Consider the following 23,023-nt stretch of genomic DNA (forward strand, 5'->3'; position numbering starts at 1 on the left):
AATTGGTTGTTGCAACTGCGTTTAGGTGTTCGAAAAGGCACGAGACGCGCATAATTCAGACGCACGTTCCATTGTCGATGGTTGGTATAGCTCAAGTGTGAGGGGAGGGAAGGGAGCCGTAGCACAGTGACCCAAATTAATATTAGTCATTAGCGGGAGCAAGTGTGTATGCTGCCAGCCAAGTTGTACTCTGCTGACAGACACAACAGCAGCAACATCATCAGCCTTGACTTGTCTACGGCAAAAAGTTTCGCCTTTCAACGGCAAACTGAAAATTGTAGGGTTATCCCTATGGGAAACTTCTAGGGGGACTTGTCGACAGCCTCTGTTATCGTCTGCGTTCGGGGCGTGAAAAATAAAAGTTTTGAATTTACACCAGCTGAATAACGCTTTCAGTTCATTTCAACAAGCGTTTTCATTCACGAAATGTATAAATAATAAATCGATTAAAAACCCCCTAAGATTAATGTAGTTTTTTGTAATAAATATCCATCGGAGGATTATAAAGTTATATTGGGATTGAAATTTAATAGTAATATATTATGAAAATAAGAATGAAAATTGATTTAATGATAACATAATTTAAGCTAATATTAATTCATATCTTGATTCTATTTATGAAATGTATTTATTTTGTATTTTATTATATATTATGTATTATTTAAATATAACTGTATATTTTCCAGTATATGTCGAATGCCAAAATGAGTAAATATGCTTTAAAGATGTTTCAAATAATTAAAATTAATTTGGAAACAATGGGGAAAAGATATTTTTGTTAAAATATACCAAATGAATACTCCGAAAAAATATTTCAAAATTTGAATACTAACTATTGACAAATCCAACAAGTGTTAGCTAATCGTAACGGTTTAATCCGATGCGAATTATTTTAATTTGTCTCGCTATTCAAAAAGAACCCAAATGCATCGAAATTCTAATTAAATGTGAAAAGTGTATCGAACTCCCATTTCGGGTGGCATAAATGCTGTAAGACTTCTAAACGAAATGGTATAAATAGACAGAATTGCGATTATTGAAAGCTAGTTAAAAATGAGTTGGACTCCATATATTTTTCTTATCGTATTTATAAGCGCTGTTGCATTTTATCGGCCAGGTTAGTAATCAATACTATGTGTGCAAATTTATCACTAACAAATCAAGAAAAGTTCATGGCCAATATCCGGACAATGGAGAACAAGCTGTAACGGACTGGTGGTGGGCGTGGAAGCCTCAACCTGGAGATTGAAAAGGCAAAAGCAAAGTGAATTTGACAATAAAGATGACAAACAATAACAAGGTTCTGTAAAAATAAAAATGCAAATACAAAAAACAAACAACTATCAATGTATCAACAAAAACGCAATTGATGTATTTGTTTTAATGATAATGAGTCTCTTTACTATAGAGTCAAATAAATAAATTTTATTGTCCTCTTTCAGTTGTGAATCCTTGAATCTTTCGATGTTTTAAAAACGAATCAATATACGTATATAGACTCATTTGCAAATTATGAGATTTATTTTAGAAAGTTCTTAATGACGTTTCGGTTTCGCTTTGCGTTGTTTACATTTATACATTTATATTACATTTGCCTTATTAACTAGTAATTTGGTTTTAAGCTTTGTTTCTACTGATCAATGTCAGTGAATTTGAAGTGAAATGGGATTTGTGGCTCCATGGCAAAGAACGTTTTGTACGGATTGCTTGCATCGTAGTTAAACTCCACATGGAAGTTGCGTATAATCTTGGCTACTGCGGTCTCCACCTCGAGATCAACGACCCGCTTGCCAATGCATTGTCGTGGTCCAAAACCAAACGGCAGGAACGTAAATGGGCTGACCTGCGCCTTCTTGTTTGTCTCGGGATCACGTAGCCAGCGCTCGGGCAAAAAATCATTTGGTGAGGTGTAATACTTTTCATCTTTCACCAGGGCATTGGAGGCGAGCATAATCTGTGTGCCCTTGGGAATGTTATAACCGGAGAGAGTGACATCTCCCGGACAAATCCTGAAGGTTCCAAAACCGTTGGGGTAATAGCGCAGGGCTTCCTTGATTACGGCCCGCAAGTAGGGCATGTCCTTCATGGTCTCATCGTTCAGCAATGTCTCCTTGCTGGGCATCACTCGCAGCAGTTCCTCGCGGAGTTTATGCTGCTTTTCCTGATTCTTGCTGAGACACAGCAATGTTGCAGACAAGAGCACAGTCGTGGCATCGACACCGGCAAAGAGTATATCCAGACCCATGACCAAAGCAATCTTTGGATCAATATCCATCAGTCGCTCCAACATGCTATTGCTCCCAGGCTCTCCAGCCTTGCGACGCTTCTCCATCTCCGCGCAAGTGTCATCAATCATTCGTTGTGTGACATCGAGACTTTCGTTGAGTGTTTTTATCATTTTGCGATAGGTTGGCGTCGATATAAACTTCCAGGGCGATGGCTGCAAGTCCAGCTTAAAGACCAACTTGAAAATTTCACGGGATGTTTTGAATATAGTCATAGCATCGGGATTATCACGACGCTTCCGGATGATGCCCATTTCACGATTGAAGGCAATGAGAGCTAACGACTCGAAGATCAAACGACCCATTTCCTCCTCAAAGTTCGCAGGGACTTCCAGTGTCTTAGGATCACGAATTTCCTTGATGCTACAGAGATGATAATAATTTTAAATCTCAATCAGTTTCTATTAAACTTCAACTTACCGCTCGATGAATTCGTTATTAATGTTAGACAATGGTTCGTAGTACATTTTAAGACCTCGAGGTTGCATGAAAACCGGATTCACAGCCGATCGAAACTTGCTCCATTCCTCTGATTGTCTGTAATAATGTAAATATGTCAACTTAAATGCATTCGTTATCAACTGATAATAACTCACGTGGCAATTAATCCCTTTTTCTCACCAAACACATCTGGGCGCACTTTCTCACGGAAGTAAACAAGTGAATCAAAGCCCTCACGATGTGGCCAAACGCCTTCGTTGCGAAAAACCATCTCAATATCCTTAGTACTGAAGGTGACCAAACTGTCCTTGCGACCAAACGCTCCTGGCATTATAAAGAGATCTCCATAGCGCTTACGCATCATTGAGGTAAATTCGGAGAAAGATTTGTCGTGGAATTCGCCTCCTGGCATAAAACTGCGCATAAAACTAAGTTTTCCGGGTCGTGGGATTTCAGAATAGGGGCGCACGGGCGGAGCAACCACATCATCAGCTAACTAGTTATTTTGTCAAGTTGAAAAACATTCATTTAAATAGTTAATAGCTTACAACTTACATTGAGCTTAACAGCGGCAGCAGTAGCATGCATTGATCTGGTCCCAGCCAAGAACAATTGGCGCGCTCCATGGGACGCTGTGACTGTAGTCATGTTTATTATCAGTGTTAATTAATAGCTGCGACTACTGCTTTAGACAAGTGAGCAGCACAGACTAATGATCGACGCACGCTCTCGTACGCTTTTATACGCGATGCGATAGAACAGTTGATCGAGCGAGAGAGCTTGATAAGAAGCACTTGTTGTCGCTCTTTGTCGCTCCAGTAGTATTTGCTTTGTTTAGATTTTAAGTTTCAACTAAGCCGAGCTTTTACTTCTCTCTGATATATTAATCAGCATCGTTTATCTTCGCCTTAACCTGTTTCTTCTTACTACTTACATCTGTTGCTCTCTCCCTCGCTCTTTTGCGTTATCAGTATCAACACACGAAATGTTGACACTCGAGCATTGCCACCAAAATGCGCAGGCAAAAAAAAACTGCTTTGTCACAATGAACAAACCGATCAACGCTTCTTGCCGGCATATAGACAATTCTGAATTGTTATGAAGACTCAGCAAAAAATGAAAAAGCTTACTGGATTTTACCTGTGTTTACATTTATATGAATGTGTGTGTTGGCCATTGCGTTTGAAGCTTTCAGTTGATAAGAAAAGCTTTAAACAATTAAGTAAAACATTGCTAAACAGCTAGCAGTATATATGCAAAACTGGAAATGCGCAACTTGAAGATGCCCTGTTAAAGTGTTTAGTGAAATAATTTGATTTATTTATAATAATTTAAAAATTTATAATTTTATATAATTTATTCAAACTAAAAATATAAACCAAGAATATTCTTCGCAGTCGTTACGCTTATTAAGTTATTAAATTAAATTAAATTATTCAATTAAATTTTGCTATTAGATAAATACTACATGACGAAAGAAAATAAAAAATATAAAAATATATTATAATAATAATTGTTAAATTTGGCCTTTTTCTTGTTCGATTAAGGTTAAGTTTATGTAATTTATTTTTGAAAAATCCATGTAAATTGTTTAATAATCTTTTTGTTATGGGATGTATTACTATCTATCCTCTTCTATTAATTTTTGAACGCAAAGGGTGAAACAAATCAAATTCACATAAAATTTACTCAATATTTGTATTATATTTATTATGATTTAAAAGATTTGTCTTAGAGCTTCTTCAATATGAACTCAAATAAGGCGATGTAGACTTTTTTCATCCATAATAAAACATATATTGGACAATGTTTATTTTTGACATAACTTATTTTATTTAAAAAATGGACGAATTTCACGTTCGCGATCCTAATAATGCCTTTATAAATAATAATAATAATATAAACATTTTCTAATATTCATACTGTTTTAATTAAAAATGGGGATATGTATATATTTCAGACAGTAATAACTATTAACAAATAGAACTAACGTCAGCAAATTCGAACGGTTAAATCCGATACGAATTGATATTTTTCTCTCTATTTTGAAATCAGCCACATGTTTGATAAGTGTATCGAACTCCGCATTATAATCGGTTGTCATATACATATATTGCTAAACGAAATGGTATAAATAGATGGAATTTCGGTTATTTAAAGGCAGTTAAAATGCTTTGGTTACCGCATATTTTACTTATCGCATTTATATGCACTATTGCCTTGGCTCAGCCAGGTCAGTAATCAATAATATGTTTGCAATTTTATCACTAACAAATCGACTGCAGTTCCAGATGATCCAGAAGAGGATAATGCAATTGTAGAGGCACGAAGTCCTTGCTTCAATGACTTGAAAAAAATCATTGAAAGAATCCTTGGTGGAAAAGGAGGCAAAGGCAAGGGCAAAGTCAAAGGCAAAGGTGATGCAGATGAAGAAGAGGATGAAAAGGACCATGAAGACCTTGATTAAGTTGTTATAACAATACAAATTCAAATAAACAAAATTATGAAATTACTTTAAAAAATAATCTAGTATAAAAGTTCTCCGATCTAGAATTTGGAGAATAATCATTTTGCATTTTGAGTAAAATACACAAAAAAAATATACAAGCAAAATGGTTTGCCTTAGGGCAGCGTTTCTAGTTAAAGTTAGCCATATTCTTGCTTGATTAAGGTTAAATTTACTCAATTTAGTATTTTTAAATCTATGTATGTTGTTTGAAAATCTTGTTTTTATCTTTCTATCCTAATTTCTTACTCCTTAGCCCGTAGAGTGTGAAAAAATAAAATTTACAAAAAATACGTTGATGATAAAATGTCACGTTCGCGATATAGCAGTATAAATATAGGTAAAAAAAATTTAAATAAATAAAACAATAACAATTCTTTATTACAGTACCTACTAATAGAAAACAGCATTACTATATTATAATTTAAAATTATTGTCTTAGAAAGTACTAGTCACATTTCGCTGGCGAACAAATTTCTCAAAATGATTTTAAATATGGCGCTCGTTTTTTTGCCACTTTTGCGATGCTGTGTTTTCTCTTCGTATCTCGAAAACAACATATATATATATATACATATATATATGTATATAAACGTTTTGAAGATCACGAACGTGACATTCGTACATCTTTCAAAAAAAAAGTAATGTGTTTAAAATAATTGTTTTGTCTATAAGGACCACCTTCGAAGGCTTGTATATATCATATGTGACTATATGGGTATTTCCAGGATCAGGAACGTTTGTAGATATATGTACATACTACTATACATAGTTGTAGTATTGTAGTTATGTATATAAAGATATGTATGTATTTATTTTAGACAGTACTACTTAGTGACAAATAAAAAAAAAATGTTAATCTTAACGGTTTAATCCGAAGCGAATTCATTTTTTAGTTGTTCGCTCTATTTAAAAAGAACACAAATGTATCGAAATGCTAAATAAATGTGATAAGTATATCGAATTCCGCATTATGATCGGCTGTAATCTTGCTAAACGAAATGGTATAAATAGACAGAATTTCAATATTTAAAGGCAATTAACAATGCTTTGGATACCGCGTATTTTACTTATTGCATTTATATGCACTATTGCATTGGCTCGGCCAGGTTGGTAATCAATAATATGTTTGCAATATTATCTCTAACAAATCGACTGCAGTTCCAGATGATCCAGAGGAGGATGATGCAGTCGTAAAGGGACGAAGTCCTTGCCTCGAAGACCTGCAAGACATCTTTGGTAAAATCCTGGGTGCATTGGGTGGAGAATAAAGTTGTTGGAACAATTCAAAAGCAAATAATAAAAATTTTGAAATGGCTTTCAAAAATAATCAAGTTTAAAATTTATCAAGTATAACATTTTTTTCGATGTAAGGGATGCAATTTGCATGGATCAAATGAATCAAAATATGTGCACATATTAAAATATTGGATGTTTTATAAAAAAACAATTCTATTTGTTCGATCACTATCGATGATTTAGAAGGTTCAATAAAAAGTATTCATATTCATATTTCCCATGATATTGAGTCTTAACACCATCATCATGATCGATTTAAATAGAAAACGTATCGGTATAACTAGCTGAGATTAATTTTAGAATGCTTTTTGTGTGTTTAATGCATTTAAAGTAATTATTTTGTCTATAAAAGACTAGCTTCAGTGGCTTGTAAGTATAAAAATATAGGTATTTCCTGGCTCACGAGCGTATATAGATATGTAGATGTACATACTTATATATTATATATAGAGTTTACAATCGACATGCCAAATATGTGTTTATTTTAGATAGTTCTAGTTAGTGAAAAATCGAAAAGATGTTAGCTAATCTTAACGGTTTAATCCGAAGCGAATTAATTTTAGTTTTTCTCTCTATTTAAAAAGAACACAAATTTATCGAAATGTCAATTACATGTGATAAGTGTATCGAGTTCCGCATTATAATCGGTTGTTATTAATACAGTAATATTGCTAAACGAAATGGTATAAATAGACAGAATTTCGGTTATTTAAAGGCAGTTAACAATGGTTTGGATACCGCGTATTTTACTTATCGCATTTATATGCAGTATTGCATTGGCTCGGCCAGGTCTGTAATCAATAATATGTTTGCAAATTTATCACTAACGAATCAACACAGTTCCAGATGATACAAAGGTGGATGATGCAGATGTAAAGGGACGAAGTCCTTGTATCTTTGGGCTGCCAAACATCTTTGGCAAAATCATGGGCGGCATGGGTGGCGGCAAGGGTGGCGGTGGTGGAGGCGGTGGAGGAGGTGGTGGTGAAGGCGGTGGTGGAGGCGGTGGTGGGGGTGGCGGCAAGGGTAAACGCAAAAGAGGTTGAAGTGATGGTGGAGGAGAACATTATTAATAAAATTGTTGTAACAATTTAAAAGCAAATAAAAAATATGTTGAAAAAAATCTAGTTTTCAGTTTAACATTTTAAGGTATGAACAGCAATAATTTTGCAAGAATCAAATGAATCAAAATATACGCTAATATAGAAATTATTTAAAACGATGATTTATAAAAAAATGATTCTATTTCATCGATCACACTCGATGATATAGAGCAGTCAATATAATCATTTACTTTTTCGCCAATATTAACGCTTGAAGCTACAAGCTACAAAAATTCATAATTAGAGAATATTACTGTTTAAAACTGTAATTTTTATGTTGTGAAAATAATCTACAATACTAACTTTTAACATATCGTTTTTATTAGTTAAATTAATTAAAAAATAATTGGAATTTTGTTGCTCATTTAAAACTAATAGAAAATTTCAAGCCCAATAAACTGTGGCGAATTTACCATTTCGACAGTCTTTTAATAAATATATTTATTAGGAAGAAAATCTATATTCTTCAATTGTTAAAAACTCTTTTTACTTGAGAGGAAACCTAAGGTGTGTTAGTACACACAAAATTTTAAACAAATAAATATACAATTTACCCAGAATGAAAGGTTACAGATCAGGTGGACAAATAGGAAGCGAAGATAATTATAATCATAATGAGCATACGCATGGCAGGACTCAGAAGCTCTCTTGGTAAATGACGGCTAAGTGGCCTTCGCCTGCACTAATTGTGAGTAACACGTTCACGTTTACGAAACTTTCTGAGAATTTCCCTCGGAAAACACCAGACTCGGCAGGCAGAAACGCAGTCATGGAGTCAGGGAGTGTCGACTGGCTAGACCAGACGAGAGACCAGCTATTTCTGTATTAGACATTAAAGTTTTTGGGCCAACGAGCAGCGCCAAGAAGCAAGCTCGTTTAATAGACCGAAATTCATTCTGGGCAAAAAGTTTAAAGTGTCGGCATCGCGCGCCGACATTTATCAGTCATTAACACAACCAACTACACAAAATTGTCCGGAGAATGTGGAGATGGCGCTGAGTTGATGGCGCCGCACGATGAAGGACAATTAAAGCCGCATTGTCTTTAATTTGCTTGAAAATTGAAAATCAATAAATTTAAAACAAAATATATATATATGACAATAGAAAAAAAAACGGCAAAAAAATGAAACGCATGGCCCTGCCATAGATTCGATGGCTAGAGAAAAATCTCTTTAGGGATGGATGCGGTTCGTGTGTTGTTCTTGTCGTTCTCCTCGCTCGGTTCAGATTGTTGTTTTTATTACTGCCGTGTTGTTGCTGTTGGGTCGCAGCGAGTAGCAAAGCAAGCACGAAATCGCCGAGCCAAACATCCTTTGTCAATACAAAATACGTACAACAAAACAAATAAAACGCACAACAACAACAGCATCGCGTAGAATGGCAACAAAGACAAAAGTCAAAAGTGCAAAAACAAAAGCAAAACGAATGAATCTTGCGCCCCCAAAATGCAAGCCGATAAACGAGCATCGAGTTCAAGTCCGACGCATGCGCCCAAACAGGCGGGGAAAATCCCATGAACTGGCCTCAAATGGGGATGGGATAGGATTGTCCTTGGGTATGGGTTGGTGGATATTATATGGCCGGATAAAATGGCGTTGGCCCACCCACACACACACACATACTGAATAGAGAGCAGAGCAGATTTCTCCTCCATTTTGGAGAAAATTTCCTGCAGAGTCGCCACGTCTGGCCGAGCTGAGCAAATGATTTTTAACAAATTTCATTAACATCAGAGGTCCGTAATCATTCAAGCATCGCGTTTCGTAACTGGCCTGCCGATACCTTACTCGACGCTGGCCACTCCATTATAAAGACTACGACTACCGATGCATCTTGCACTTTCCTCACGTGGCATTCCGTTTAACCGCAGTCCTTGCTAAACTATGTGAAAAGTGTCAAAAAATACACCGAAATTACTTTAACGATTTATGTCAAACAATCACAAAACGCGACCGCTAATCAGCTACTAATTATTTCTCAATTCGCACCTAACACTGGATTCACTCTTCATCAGAAATGATCGACGAACAGCATCCAATGCAAATTGGTTTGTGTAAGTATTCCATAATCCTCGATGGCATAATCTTACTGTTGATTCTCTTGTGAAAATGCCGACGCAACTCTAACATTCGACTCACATTTCACCGACGGCTTTTGTGGTTGGCATAAAAAAAATGGCTTAATAAAAATTAAGTTATTAAAAATGTTAAAATAAAAATCAGAATGGAAATGTAAATCAGTTCTTTACTTCTATTCTTTTGATTATGATTGAAGCTAAAGTTACGTAAATTTGTTGATTTAAACAGAAGAAAATAAATATTCGTTACTCTTACTATCTTCAATTTCCTCAATTTTTGTTAGAGTCTCGTGCTTTTCTTACACTAAATATAACAAAATAGTTACGATAGCTTACAATTAAGCTCTTAAAACAGGAGATGAGAACTTCATATTTATATTTGAATATTATTACATTAAAGTAAACAAACGTACACGAAATAAAAGATGATTTTGTTATCTGTTTTCATAACTCATGATATTTATATTTTCTGTTTAATTTATATTGCAAAATATGATAATTATATTTTATTGAAATTTATGCAAAATGCTTTTATAAACAGAAGTAAAAACATTCAAAGAGGCAGAATAATTTGAATGAAAAAGTCTGAAAGGGTAGTTATGAATTTATAAACATATTTTATGCCTAACACTTTCTATTTTGTTATGCATCTTTATTTTTAATTCGTTTCTGCGCTGCTAATCGATTTTTAAGAAAGATTCAATGAAACACACTGGACACAGATTAAAGATGTATAAATTTGAATAATTTATGAATAGTAAACAAGATCATGAGATAAGCAAATTACTCCTTATTCAAATTATTTTTATATATATCAAAAGCAAATATTAAATGTTATATACCTTATTTTCATGTCACACATTAAAGCAACTATTTAACTTGTCGTTGAAGAAATAAGTCTCTCAAGCTGACAACTACTGGGATACTAGAAATCACTTGTATCGCTTGTCACTTGAGATAAGTGTGCTTGAGTCTCAAAGCTGGCAGACAGCCAAAAAATCTGAACACATTTTACAGTGGCAAGCAAATGCTGACTTCTGTCAAAGATTAGGCCAAAACAAAGCATTTATGCGCTGAATGCTGGCACAACAAAACGGCGCCATAATTTCATTGTCCGCCCGAAATCCGATTAAATTAAACGCCAGCGACTGACAAACAGCAGCTCGGCAGCTCAGCAACTCGGTAGCTCGGCAAGAAGGAAGGCAGAATCCAAAAGCGGCTGCACACAGCATCCTGGCAAGGGTTTCCGCTCGCCCGCCGCTGCAAAAAGACTGCCAACATATGCCGCCAGCAGCCATAACCAACATAATGAATCCTCCAACCCCGACTCTTACTCCTACTCCTACTCCTTCTTCTCGCTCTCCCACCCGTCAAGTCAGTGCATATATTTCTCGAGCTCGAGCTCGAGCTGTGGAAGGGTGCTCTACTTAGATGGGGTGAGTCATAGGGGTTGCTCGACGATATGATTTTGACTGAGGCAAACGCCGCGATTAGCACGTTGCACGCACTACTCGTAAATTCTCTTATAATTTAGTTATTCCTCTTGCCCTGCTCAGGGTGAATCCCCTTGTTCCTCCTCCCAACTCATTGCTTTTGCGCCCTTTAACGCTGCACATTAGAATCTAATTAGTGCGGCAAAAGCGCAGCACCGCTATCAATGTCGGCTTTGCACTTGTCCTCACAAATCCGCTGCAGGACAGCGTCGACATGTCCAGCCAACATGTTGGCATAGTTTCCTCTAGTGTAAAGTGTAACAGGTGCGGACATCGAGCGGATTAGCCCAACTTCAATCGAGTCCAAAAACAACTCACATTGTTGGAAAGTGCCGAAAGTTAAATATAGCAACAATGACATTTGAGAGTTGATAGCTATTGTCAGCTTAGTGTGAGTCTATTCATATACTATTCACAAATCTGTTCACTAGCTTTCAATATCACATGCTACGATTCGTTGCTAGGTAACGAATGAAACATATGCTTATTTGGTTTCAATATCAGCTTAAATAAATATAGCCGATTTGCTAAGACAATATTTATACTAATGAAATTGGGATGTTTCATTATAGATGACTTAGAAATTAATTAAAATATATTTGATTATACTTAAGATGCAGTTTGACAAGTTTTAGTAGCGAAGAATAAGAAAAAATTTAAACTGAAATATTTTTATTAAAACTTACGAATTAGCTACACGAAATTTGTGGTAACAGCTTAAGCCAAAAACTGAAAGAGATTTTAAATTATGAAATTATTCAGTTTTAAATATAAATCACACATTTTGTAAATTTTAATTCTTCAAAAAATATATAAATAAATAAATAAAAGCATCAAGTAGTAAACATGCATAATTAAAAACCTAACATTGTCTTTTGAAACTCTTGAATCACACAAATGGTGTTGAAAATATTTTGATTTGCGTGTCAATTGTCGCTCCATTCAATCTTCAGCACATATAAAATTTATATAAATTGTATTTCTTGCTAGTGAGACCACAAAACCAACTGCAGTGCATGTAAATTACTTTAAAAATTTTACAAATATTTCTGGCATAAATTTGCATGCCACAGAAATTGTTGTGAAAATTAAATGAAATTACGCACACGTAAAATCATTTAAATACAGAATGACAAACGCAGAATGTGACACAAACACACGCACACACATGTAAAGGGAAAGTATAGGTGTGAGCAAGAGTGAATGTGTGTGCGAGTATATTTAGTATGGAAAAAGAGCGGAAACAAGCAGATAAAGGAAACACAATAACAACTGAAAAAGCGCGTAACGAAACAAGATGAACGACACACACATACACAAACTCAAACACAAACACACACACACAGAGACACAGTGAGAGGCAAACAAATTACCGTACAATTTCAACAATTTGCCATAAATTGAGACAACAAGCAACAAAAAGCCAAAAGAGCCGAACAGCCAACAGCACAAATGCCGCAAATGTGCAGTAATTTTTTGCCCAGCGCACACAAATAATACGTATACGCAGCGATGGCCAAACAAAAGCAAGTGCGTGGAATGTCGAGTACAGACAGAGGGACAGACGGACAGACCGAGGGACAGATGGACAGAATGTACATATATATATATACGTATTCGGTACGGTCACGCACATATTTCGCTGCAAAAGTCATTTCAATAATTGCAAAACCACAAATTTACTACAACTCGAAATGGTTGGCAAATGGTCACAGTTACAGTTCGAGTCCGAGTCGCAGTTACGCAGTCAGGGCAAAAATGCAGATAGTTGGCAACCGCAAATGCAAATCCTGTACAGCGGGGGAGAGGGAGACAGAGGGAATGGAGTGAGGGGATCGACCACTGGCCGCAGTTGTAAATTTGGAGAGTGAGAAGAAAACACGCTCGCTTCGGCCGCAATTTGCATGCCAAAGTGAAAATAAAAATAACTGAAATGTTTCTCATTTGCATGTGGGGCGTTTTCGGGGCGATGCCACGACAAAACCGCAAAAACCAAAATAGTTCCAATGGACATCAAATGTCAACAGCAACAGCAGCAGCAGCAACAACAACAACAGCAACAGCAACAACAACAGCAGCATCAGCAACATGTAGCTGGAGCAGGACATGCGATGTGCCCCATTGCAATGGGGCACAATCAACTGCTGTTGAACGGAAATGAGCGCATGTTAACAACACCAACAGCAACACAAACAACAGCAGCAACAACAGTAACACCAAATGGCAACTGTCAAGCAGCAAGCAAACCAGCAGCAGCAGCAACAACAACAACTGGAGGTGGAGGAGGCGCTGCGGCAGCCGGTGGAGGTGACAAAATGGCGTCAGCGAGCCAGAATGTCAACGGAAGTTGTATGAACCACAACAGCAGCATGGCCACTGCACACCAGCAACAACAACAGCAGCAACAGCAAGCCATGTCTATGGCCAGACAGGGACTGGGACCTGGACCACCAATGCAAATGCCGCCTGGCCGCATTGCCTTGGGCAAGTGTAGTCTCAACGAGCTGGATGGTTACTCCACAGCCACTTCGATATCCACATCCACATCGACACCCACAACTGCATCCACACCCGCATCGCTCACACCGCAAGCGCCTCAAATGCTGCAACAGCATCACTCGGCTGTGGCAGCAATGGGAGTGATGGGCATCGATGTGGGGTTGGCTGGCGTGGGCATGGCTGGTCTGGCTGTCAACCACTGCGCCTATTGCTGCCAGCCAATTTGTGATCGTTACATAATGCGCGTCGCGGACAACTCCTTCCACGAGGGTTGCCTCAAGTGCACCGCCTGCTCCATGCACCTCGTGCACTCCTGCTATGCACGCGATGGCAAACTCTACTGTCGCATCGACTATGAAAGGTGCGTAAAACTCTCAATTTTGTAAGACATTATCCATAAACATATGTATGTTGCTGACAGAAGAACACACATCCGATTCCTATATACATATATTCATGAATAACGATAGCAGATTAAAAGTCATTCCATATACAGATCCTTATACGAAAGTTTATTTAAATTTTCATCAATCCAATCACAAAAACCATCCTCAGAGACTTTATATTATAGTAAATTGACACAATAATGCTTTAGTGTTGCTTACAGATCTGGCTTAACTATAACTTAAAATAGTGTATAATTTACACTTCAAATTTTAGAACAAGGTTTATAATATATAAAAGAGTAAAATAAATTATACAGCTATAAAGTTTATAAGATGCAATATGTTGTAAAGTTCTTGCTTATATTAAACTAGATTTGTATTCTCTGAAAACGCATAACAAGGTATCTCACAGTCGAGTACACTTGATTGCTTTTTTACTTGCTCTCTTTAACTACCTTCCTGTCTCCCATCTTAGACTCTACTTACGCAATCGTTGCCTTGGCTGTGGCCATAAAATAGCCGCCGATGAGCTGGTCATGCGCTCCCAAGAGAGCATCTTCCATCTCAAGTGCTTTGCCTGCGTCGTCTGCGGCGCACTCCTGAAGAAGGGCGAGCAATATGTGGTGAAGCAGGGTCAGCTCTTCTGTCGCTTCGACTACGAGAAGGAGGTGGAAATGTTGCAGGGTTACGGTAAGTTTAAGTTTTGGTTTTCTAGATGTACAACTTTATTGAATTGTCGCATTTATAGATTTTTATGGCGATGAGATGTTTCCACCGAAGCTGGATGGACGACGAGGTCCCAAAAGACCGCGAACTATACTCAACACACAGCAGCGTCGTGCCTTTAAGGCATCCTTTGAAGTGTCACCGAAACCGTGTCGAAAGGTTCGAGAAAACTTGGCTAAGGATACTGGCTTGAGCTTGAGAATTGTGCAGGTAATTACAAGGAATGAAAAGGATTCAATTATTTGCTACACTCGTTATAAGAAATTATGCTTCTACACTTATGAGTTTTAGTTTTCATTATCAATCGAGGAGATCATTTGTCAATTTAAGTAACTTTTATTAAATATTATCAAACATATTCTTTGATTTATTTTCTAATTTTATTATAATGTTTAATTTTACAACAAAAATGGAGGTTTATACTTTTTATTATTATATTAGGATTATTTCCTAACGATTGAGGGTGTTCTGCTTACACATATATTAATTTATTATATTTCGAAACTTTCATATTGAATGAATTTTTAATTTGTATATGTGATTATTATTTAAGTAATGCAACCTTCCAAAATATTTTATTTGTGATCTATTTGAATTACAAATTATAATCTTACAATATTTTTTAGAATTATTTCTCACCAATTCGTAGTATTCGGCTTAAGTATTTTATTATTATACTATTTATCTATTTATCTTGAAAATTATTATTATTATTTTTTTATCTCTACAATTATGAATTGAATATTAAATTTTTTTAACCACGCTTACACTAAACATCAATAAAATCCTTTTCTTTCACACTATCTAATGAATCTCCATATTTATTTCTTTAGGTGTGGTTCCAGAACCAACGTGCCAAAGTCAAAAAGATACAGAAGAAGGCGAAGCAGGAACCCCCAGCCAAGGGAGTCAGCGATTCACACTCACAGGACTCTCAGGAGTCACAGGACAGTACTCTAACAACCAAGATTAAGGACGAGGCGCACAGCGATAGCGAGTCACAGCAAGAATCGCCTTTTTCTTCAACCTCCGAAGGACTGTCAAGGCTACGCTGCAACGTCAAAGACGAACAGGAACAGGGATCGCTCAGCTGCATGGAGACAAACAAGGGTAAATTATAATCTGTTTGAATTGCAAAAACAGTCTAATTGGAATAAGTGAACTTCTTAAATAGAAAACTGCAATAAGAACAACGAGCCGATACTCAATACAATACTGGGCTTGAGCTATGCAACGTTTCAGCAGCTGATGGGACCTTTCACGCAGACGCCGATGATCAATCCGATCGATCGATTATACAGCATGCAGAGCTCTTACTTTCGACCCGAGGAACTGGGCGCCTATGGCGAATGCGGTGGCGGTGGCGGCAAGGACTCAATGGAGCATTAACTTGGCTCTGCCTGAACAGAATTTTAAGCCCAAAATCAAAATTAGAAGTTGTAAAATAAACAAAACAAAAAAAATGTTAATGTGCTTGCGTTGACCTCGTTGCTTGACCGGCAAAACAAAAACAATCCCAATCGGAAACTGCAGCACGTGCACACGTGGATCCAACCCCAATGGATAAAGCAGGACAACAATAACATTGGGCAACCACCCGGCGCAAGGTTGCGAGACTTTTTTGGTTGTTCTGCAGGTGCAGGCCTTGAAATTTGTTCCGCTCAGTTGACAAGAACAAAGCATTTGCCATGCCGCAGTCTGAACTGAACAGCAGCGGCAGCAGCAGCAGCCACAGCCACAGCCTCAGTCACCCCTGGTGATGGGCCCAAAATGGGCGTAAAATACCGATTCGTCATGCATTGTTTTTGTCCTTGCTCTATGGTCGACCCTGTTGACAGCGCCGAGCTGTCAGTGTCGCCGCGCTGAGAGTCAAACGATGACTCCTCATCCAACCACCACCACGACTGGCGCAACTTGCTCGCTTGGCTGTTGATAGACGAGGGATTGGGGAGTATTTGTGGCATGCAGAGGCCACGAATAGCATTGGCATGCAATAAGTTTGCCGAACAAGGAAGCGGGGGCGGGGCCTGGTCTTGGTACTGGGGCTGAGGCTACGATTCGTTTGTAACCCGAACTATTTGGCAGTGCACTTCGAACTCCAAACTTCGCGGTGTCCACGAAAAATTTAACTTAAATTCAATAAATCAAAATTAAAAATAATAAAAATATAATTTTGATAAAATATAATAAATTCTAAACCACAATTTAGAATTTTATTTTGCACTTAGCTAATAATAGATTTGTTGTGTTTGTGTTTGTGTTTATTGTGTTTTAAAAAGTTATGCAAGCACAAAAAGGAAAAAATATTTTAGAAAATATATTTTATACACAATTGTTAAAACTATGGGATCTAGTGTCAAGAAGTTATTCATATACTATATATATATAGTTCATAATTCTTCAAAGCTCATTAACTGGAATTTAGAGCAACGTCCATTTTTTTAGATCAAGAAAACATTATCAACATTTTCAAAAAAGTTCTTCATAAATATCTGAAATATGATGGCGTTTTTAGAAAGAGAATCAATTATAACTAGTAAATTTATAAACACTTCACATATTTCCTTTTTTAATTGAACAGCTTAATCTATTTAAGTTAAATATTCGAACACATTTTTGTTAATTATTATATTAAAGGCTTTCCAAACATGAATAACCACATTTATTTGTCTTCATAAATATTTGTCCATCAGATTGCCAACAATTTGTAAAGCAATTACCACTTAACAATTCTAATCCTTCAAAGAAGCTTTTCACAGTAATCACTAAAGATTTACACTGAACTAAAGCAACACAACTTTAACCGTGATTCCATATTTGAACAGTGATTGGCAAAAATATTTAAAGTGTTGTTGTTTTATTTTTGAGGCCAACTTGCAGCCCTTAATTTAATTTGAAGGGAGTCCAACACGTGTTTACATAGCCGTATCCTTGTCCCAGTCCAAGGAGTTAGCTCAGTTTCATGCAATTTGTCACAATATGTGTCACATTAGCCACAGCAATTGTCCTTAAATGTCGTTGTTGTTTCCCTCCCCCCTCCTACCCAGCTTCCCAATTCCCTTGGCTCTCGTCATCATTTGTGCCGCTAACCAGATTAAACCCCGATTGCGACACCGATAGCGACAGCGACAAAGGCAAAGGAAAAAAGTAGTTAAACAAGGAAACCACCACCATTAAGTGTTGTGCAGTGCAGTAACCACCATTGATGCTTCACCCGGAGACGCATCCGGAGACGGGCAAGTTCCGCGCTTTAAAAATGCACTGAAACTTAACGGGGCACCGTTGTTACACAAGCCCACATCATTAATCAGTCGGGGCAGCAGAAAGCAAAAAGCAAAAAAAGAATGAAAACCACCCAATGCAAATGACTGGCATAAGTGCCTGCCCAGGACATGGAAGGACATTCATTGTCTCTCTCTCAGTTCCACGACACAACTCGACTCGCATGTGGACAAGTGGCTTTTCCGCTTGCAGCAAAACCCAGTTGACCACGTCGTTGAAGCATCTTTGTAAGCGCGCGACAAGTGGACAAATTACGTAATTAATTACTGCTTTAACGGAGAGCAACGAACACATTTTAATGGACAACATTGTCTGCCAGTCTGAGGATAAATGGTAAGGATTGAAGGTAAGACAGGGCAAAGAAGAAATTCTAGACAAACAATAATATAAAGATAAATAAAATATCATTGACTTAAATACTTAAAAAGAATTTAAATTCATTAACTAAATTTAAAAATGATATTTTATCTGTTTAAAAAGTATTAAAAACATATATCATTATTGTTCAATGAGAATATTTAATATACAAGTATAATATAATATTCAACTACTGAAAAGAGTTATTCAATGAATTAAAATTTTATATAACAAAAAACACTTTCTTAAATAAATACCTAATGAAGGACTTTTACGAATCGCTTAGCTTATTCCAATTTAATAACTCAAATTGAACCCTAAGTCGTTTGACAACTCAGTTATCTGAACATTATGCAAATGTAACGAGCACTTAGATCCCTCAAAATATCCTACAGATAGCTATTTGATTTTTATGTCGAAGTCAACATCAAAGTAAAGGCTTTCAAAATCGAATCTACATTGTAAATCGATAACAAAAATTACTTTTAAGACTACTTATTTAATACTCTCAATACCACTTTTGGCGCCGGTCACACGCCTTTATGGAATCAATAAAAATCAAAAGGCAATTGGATATTGTCAATAAAACCCAAACCCAATAAAATAACAATGTGCATAAAAGTGTCGCCTGGTTGGCAAAGAAAAACATTTATGCAATGAAATATTGAAAAAACAAAGCAGAAACTGTCCTTATTATTTTAACATGATTTGAAATAATAAAAACAAAAATTGAAGTGGTGAAAATCAAAGAAAATTTGGTAACAAGATTGAAAAAAGGCTTTGAGTGATGTTTTGTAACTCAAATATAAGATATAAAGAAAATGAGATTGTAGAAATTATTCTTAATATTTGATATACTCGTATGATATTAATTTGATTTGTCTTTTATGTCTGAGGTTTATTATCCTTAGACGGAGATGAAATTTTAATATAAATGTTTTTTTTTAATTTCTTAATATTTAAGTTGAATTAGATTTTGAGATTTGCAATAAAAATAATAATCTAATGGGAACAATATTTTTTGTTTTGTAAAATCCCCTTAACATTAAAGAGACTATTGAGGCAATACAGCACTGAAAGTTATTAAACAAATGCAGATCAACTCGATGCCAAAAGTCACCCCAAAGTTACCTGAATAACAAAGTTGAACTTTGGCGCGCTCATAATTATGTTAATCGAAGTGCGTAACATGAACTCGAAACGGGAAGCTGGACTCACCGCAAGAGGCCTACAAATTGTCAGGCAACAATCATAAGACGCAGATGTCACTCTCGAAATGTGGCCATGAACGAAACGACAGAAACGATGGACGAAATGGGACCAAAAAGACGAACTCTGTTTGCTCAGTTGGCTCAGTTTGCTCAACTTGCTGTCGCAATCTAAATGCAAATGGACGGGCAAAAGGCCGTTTTAGCCGCAAAACCATAACCAAGAATATTTCGCATAATGCAGCCAAGTGTGAGTACAGCAAAGAGCTCGGTAAATGAGTGAGAGTGAGGGCCAGCACATCAGATATGCTATATGTTTGTAGTTGTGCCTGTGTGTGTGAGTAAGTGAACTTAATGCTTGTCGTTGCTGTTGTTGTTGTTGTACTTTTACTTGTAGTGAGTGCTACATAAACAACTAAGAAATTTATTATCGAATGTGCGCGACTTTGTTGTACCTGTTATACATTATTAGGCATTATTATAAATGCAACAAGTGATGCAGCCATTTTTAGGAATTATTTTATTTATTAATTTTATGCTAATACGACATAGTAAAGCAGCAACAGAATTTTTCACATTAAAAAGGCGATATTTTTATATGATCTTAACTCAATTTTCAAAACCTATTTACATTATCGTTTTATATTCCTTACAAATATATAAGATAATAAATATATAAAGTGATAATAAATTTCCAACTGTATGGTGCTCTATAAAAAGGTTTCATATAAAGCACAAAAATGTTATTTCTAACATTTGTAACTCTAATTCTTATAATCTAATGTATTTTTAATGCATTTACGATTAGCATTAACTCTAGATACCCTTCCAACCCACTGCTAGCAGGTATAACAAGTATAAAGGAGCTTACTGGTTTGTTGGCTGCCTGGCTGACTGGCCAGCAGGCAGCGACAGACTGTTTCAGACTGAGTTCCATTTTGACGTTTGGCACAAAATTCATAAATGCTAATTTCAACACATTGTGCACACGTTACAAATATGAATATTTACCATAACTAGGCACACACGCACACACATCGATTGCCTCGAAGCCTGGCAACAGCCGCACATCGCTTCACTCCAATCCCAGCTACAATCATAGTCACAGTCAGAGAGAGTCACAATCATAGCCACAGCTGTTACCATTTACCATTTACCATTTGCCAGCCCAACTCTCAAACCTTTGTCGTCGTCGTCTTTTGCTGGTTCTGTGGGACTTCAGAGTTCGTCTCTGGTTTAATAAAAGCCTTTTGCAAAATGAAGCAATTGCGTATGTGTGTGTGTGTGTGTGTTTCAGTTTTGAGCACAGGCTGCCGTCTAAGCCTCAAATGTATCTGTATCTGTATCTGCAGCTGCAGCTGTAGTTGAAGCTAGCTACATTTGTAGCTCTTGTCTGGCAGTCGATGTGTGGGCTTGGCAAATATGCGTCAAATCACATAGACGCACAGTTTTTGAATACCAAATGGAGCTTACAACGCACACACACACACATACAAACACACATGGATAGTCATAGGCATAGTCATAGTCTATATTTGTCTACTTGATGCCTTAGATTGAGATTGGTTTTGCGCCTGGACGCCGTAATTGCTTCTAGACTTCGCCACTTGTTTCAGCCTTTGCCGTAAAATTGCAAATTTTTCAATTGAGCCCCGGACTTGTTGGCCACATTATTAGTTTAAAGTTGCCAACTAATGAGTTTCCAATAGGCTTAAAAGTGGCCAATAAGTGGACAACACAAAAATTTCCTGCCTCGTAATGAGAATTGTATGAGCACAGCTGTTGGCCAAAGTAATTTGAATTGCAAAAAAACAGTTGCCAATCTTATGCGAAGGAAACTACTTGAACTACAGTTGGGAGGAAGAAAAGGAACTGGAAGTGGGGTCATGTCAAGCGTATGCGAATCAAAACCAGTTAACACGAAACGCTGACATCAAAGGGGCGTTTAGTTCACGAAAATGAAAGTTGCTTTTGACTTTTGAGCTGTGTGACAAAACCAAAATGCAAATGAGGGTGGAAAGCCATTGCCATTGCCATTGCTGCCTGCCACGCCTCATCTATCCGAGAACACAATATGCAAATGTTGTTGCTATAAATATTTAAGGCGCAAAATGTTGCAGCTCCCCTTTCTACCAAAAAAAAAAGAAAATACGAAAACGGGGCGTATACGAAAGGCATTGCATATTTTTCGTTTTATAACTGGAATGCTGCCAATAAAATCAACAGAAAGCAACAACAACAACAACAAAGCAAACGAGAGATTCAACATCAAATGGATAAGTCGCGTGCATGTATTAAAAAATATCTTTTAGATACTTTTACAGCAAACTGAGACTGCCCTCTGAAGACTGGCTCTGTGGCAAGTAGTACTAGAAATTGGCTTGCAATAAGAGGAATAAAAATAAGACGTTCGGCTAGCTTGAGCCTGTGCCTGTGCTTTAGCTGTGTGCTATATTCGAGAGTAACGCTGTCTTGGCAAAAAAATGTTTTTATTACATTTCGCGCTCGCGTATTTTGCGCTACTCACAAAATACTTGATGCCAGCACAGCAGCAGCAGCAGCCACAGCAACAACACAGCAGCAGTTGCTTCAGCTTCAGTCTGGCTGAAAGAGCGAGCCTGAGCCCCCAACACAGAACATCCTCGTACCCTCTGTGTTATGCTGCAACACCACCCCCCCTTCCACCCTGTGGCAGGGCAGTCACACTCGCACACACAAAATGCTGCCTGCCGCGCGCATCAAAGCGTATTCACAAGTGGTCCTTTGCGCTTTACTGATTTCGCAAAGGCTAAAGGATATTTAGCGAGTAGTCCTTCTCCTGCTCCATCTCCGTCTCCATCTCCATTCCTTTTTTCGCGATACTGCCACTGGGAGCGCCACTAAAGGAGTTGTCTTGGAAACTTTTCTGCGAGCTACTCAAGTCGCTGCTCAAGTTATTGTTGTGCCCCAACAACGCAACGCAACGCAAGCCAAAGCAAGTAAAAAAAAAAACCTGCGAATATCCGTCAAAAACCAACGGGGAAAAATTAAAAAAAAAAAAGAAAGGAAAATTAAAAAATTGAATAAAACGTAACCAGATACTTGGCAATGCCTGGTTCTTAAGCCTTGAGTACGAGTTGTTGGCAAATCGCTTAAGTGTGCCATCTCTACAATGTCATTTAACGCCACGCACTTCACTTTCGTGCCAAAGACATTAACATATTGGCACATAGTGGATGTTGCACTGGATGGAGGTGGAATTTATTTGATTTCAATTGCAAACAAAAATTATTATTGTAGGTACATATGAGATATATAATATTTATATACGATCTAGTCAGCTTGTTTGTTATTGCAAACTTTGGTATTTAACTATAAAA

At 37.0% G+C, this 23,023-nt stretch overlaps 3 protein-coding genes across 4 annotated transcripts; 2 read left to right on the forward strand and 1 right to left on the reverse strand.

Annotated features, from left to right (window-relative positions):
* Positions 1-1,502: 1,502 nt before the first annotated feature.
* Positions 1,503-3,449, reverse strand: LOC133842287 (probable cytochrome P450 12d1 distal, mitochondrial). The gene is made up of 4 exons (XM_062275328.1): positions 3,282-3,449; positions 2,882-3,222; positions 2,706-2,822; positions 1,503-2,648 (listed from the first exon to the last, which is right to left on the reverse strand). Exons 1-4 carry the CDS (start codon positions 3,372-3,374, stop codon positions 1,631-1,633), a joined length of 1,569 nt encoding a protein of 522 aa, XP_062131312.1. The 5' UTR covers positions 3,375-3,449; the 3' UTR covers positions 1,503-1,630.
* A 3,711-nt stretch (positions 3,450-7,160) lies between these two features.
* Positions 7,161-7,650, forward strand: LOC133842288 (calpain small subunit 1-like). Its single transcript, XM_062275329.1, has 2 exons — positions 7,161-7,320; positions 7,372-7,650. The coding sequence occupies exons 1-2, from the start codon at positions 7,257-7,259 to the stop codon at positions 7,575-7,577; spliced, it is 270 nt and encodes an 89-aa protein (XP_062131313.1). The 5' UTR covers positions 7,161-7,256; the 3' UTR covers positions 7,578-7,650.
* Positions 7,651-8,199: 549 nt separating this feature from the next.
* Positions 8,200-16,951, forward strand: LOC133842286 (LIM homeobox transcription factor 1-beta). Of its 2 annotated transcripts, XM_062275327.1 has the most exons (7): positions 8,201-8,322; positions 8,381-9,689; positions 13,208-14,066; positions 14,567-14,781; positions 14,840-15,027; positions 15,651-15,927; positions 15,992-16,951. In XM_062275327.1, the coding sequence occupies exons 2-7, from the start codon at positions 9,653-9,655 to the stop codon at positions 16,204-16,206; spliced, it is 1,791 nt and encodes a 596-aa protein (XP_062131311.1). In that variant the 5' UTR covers positions 8,201-8,322; positions 8,381-9,652; the 3' UTR covers positions 16,207-16,951. The 2 variants fall into 2 exon arrangements, with proteins under 2 accessions (XP_062131310.1, XP_062131311.1); XM_062275326.1 differs by having other exon boundaries at positions 8,200-9,689.
* The last annotated feature ends 6,072 nt before the right edge of the window (positions 16,952-23,023 follow it).

The sequence above is a fragment of the Drosophila sulfurigaster genome, chromosome 3, assembly GCF_023558435.1.
Source record: "Drosophila sulfurigaster albostrigata strain 15112-1811.04 chromosome 3, ASM2355843v2, whole genome shotgun sequence".
In the NCBI taxonomy this organism is placed as follows: Eukaryota; Metazoa; Arthropoda; class Insecta; order Diptera; family Drosophilidae; genus Drosophila; species Drosophila sulfurigaster.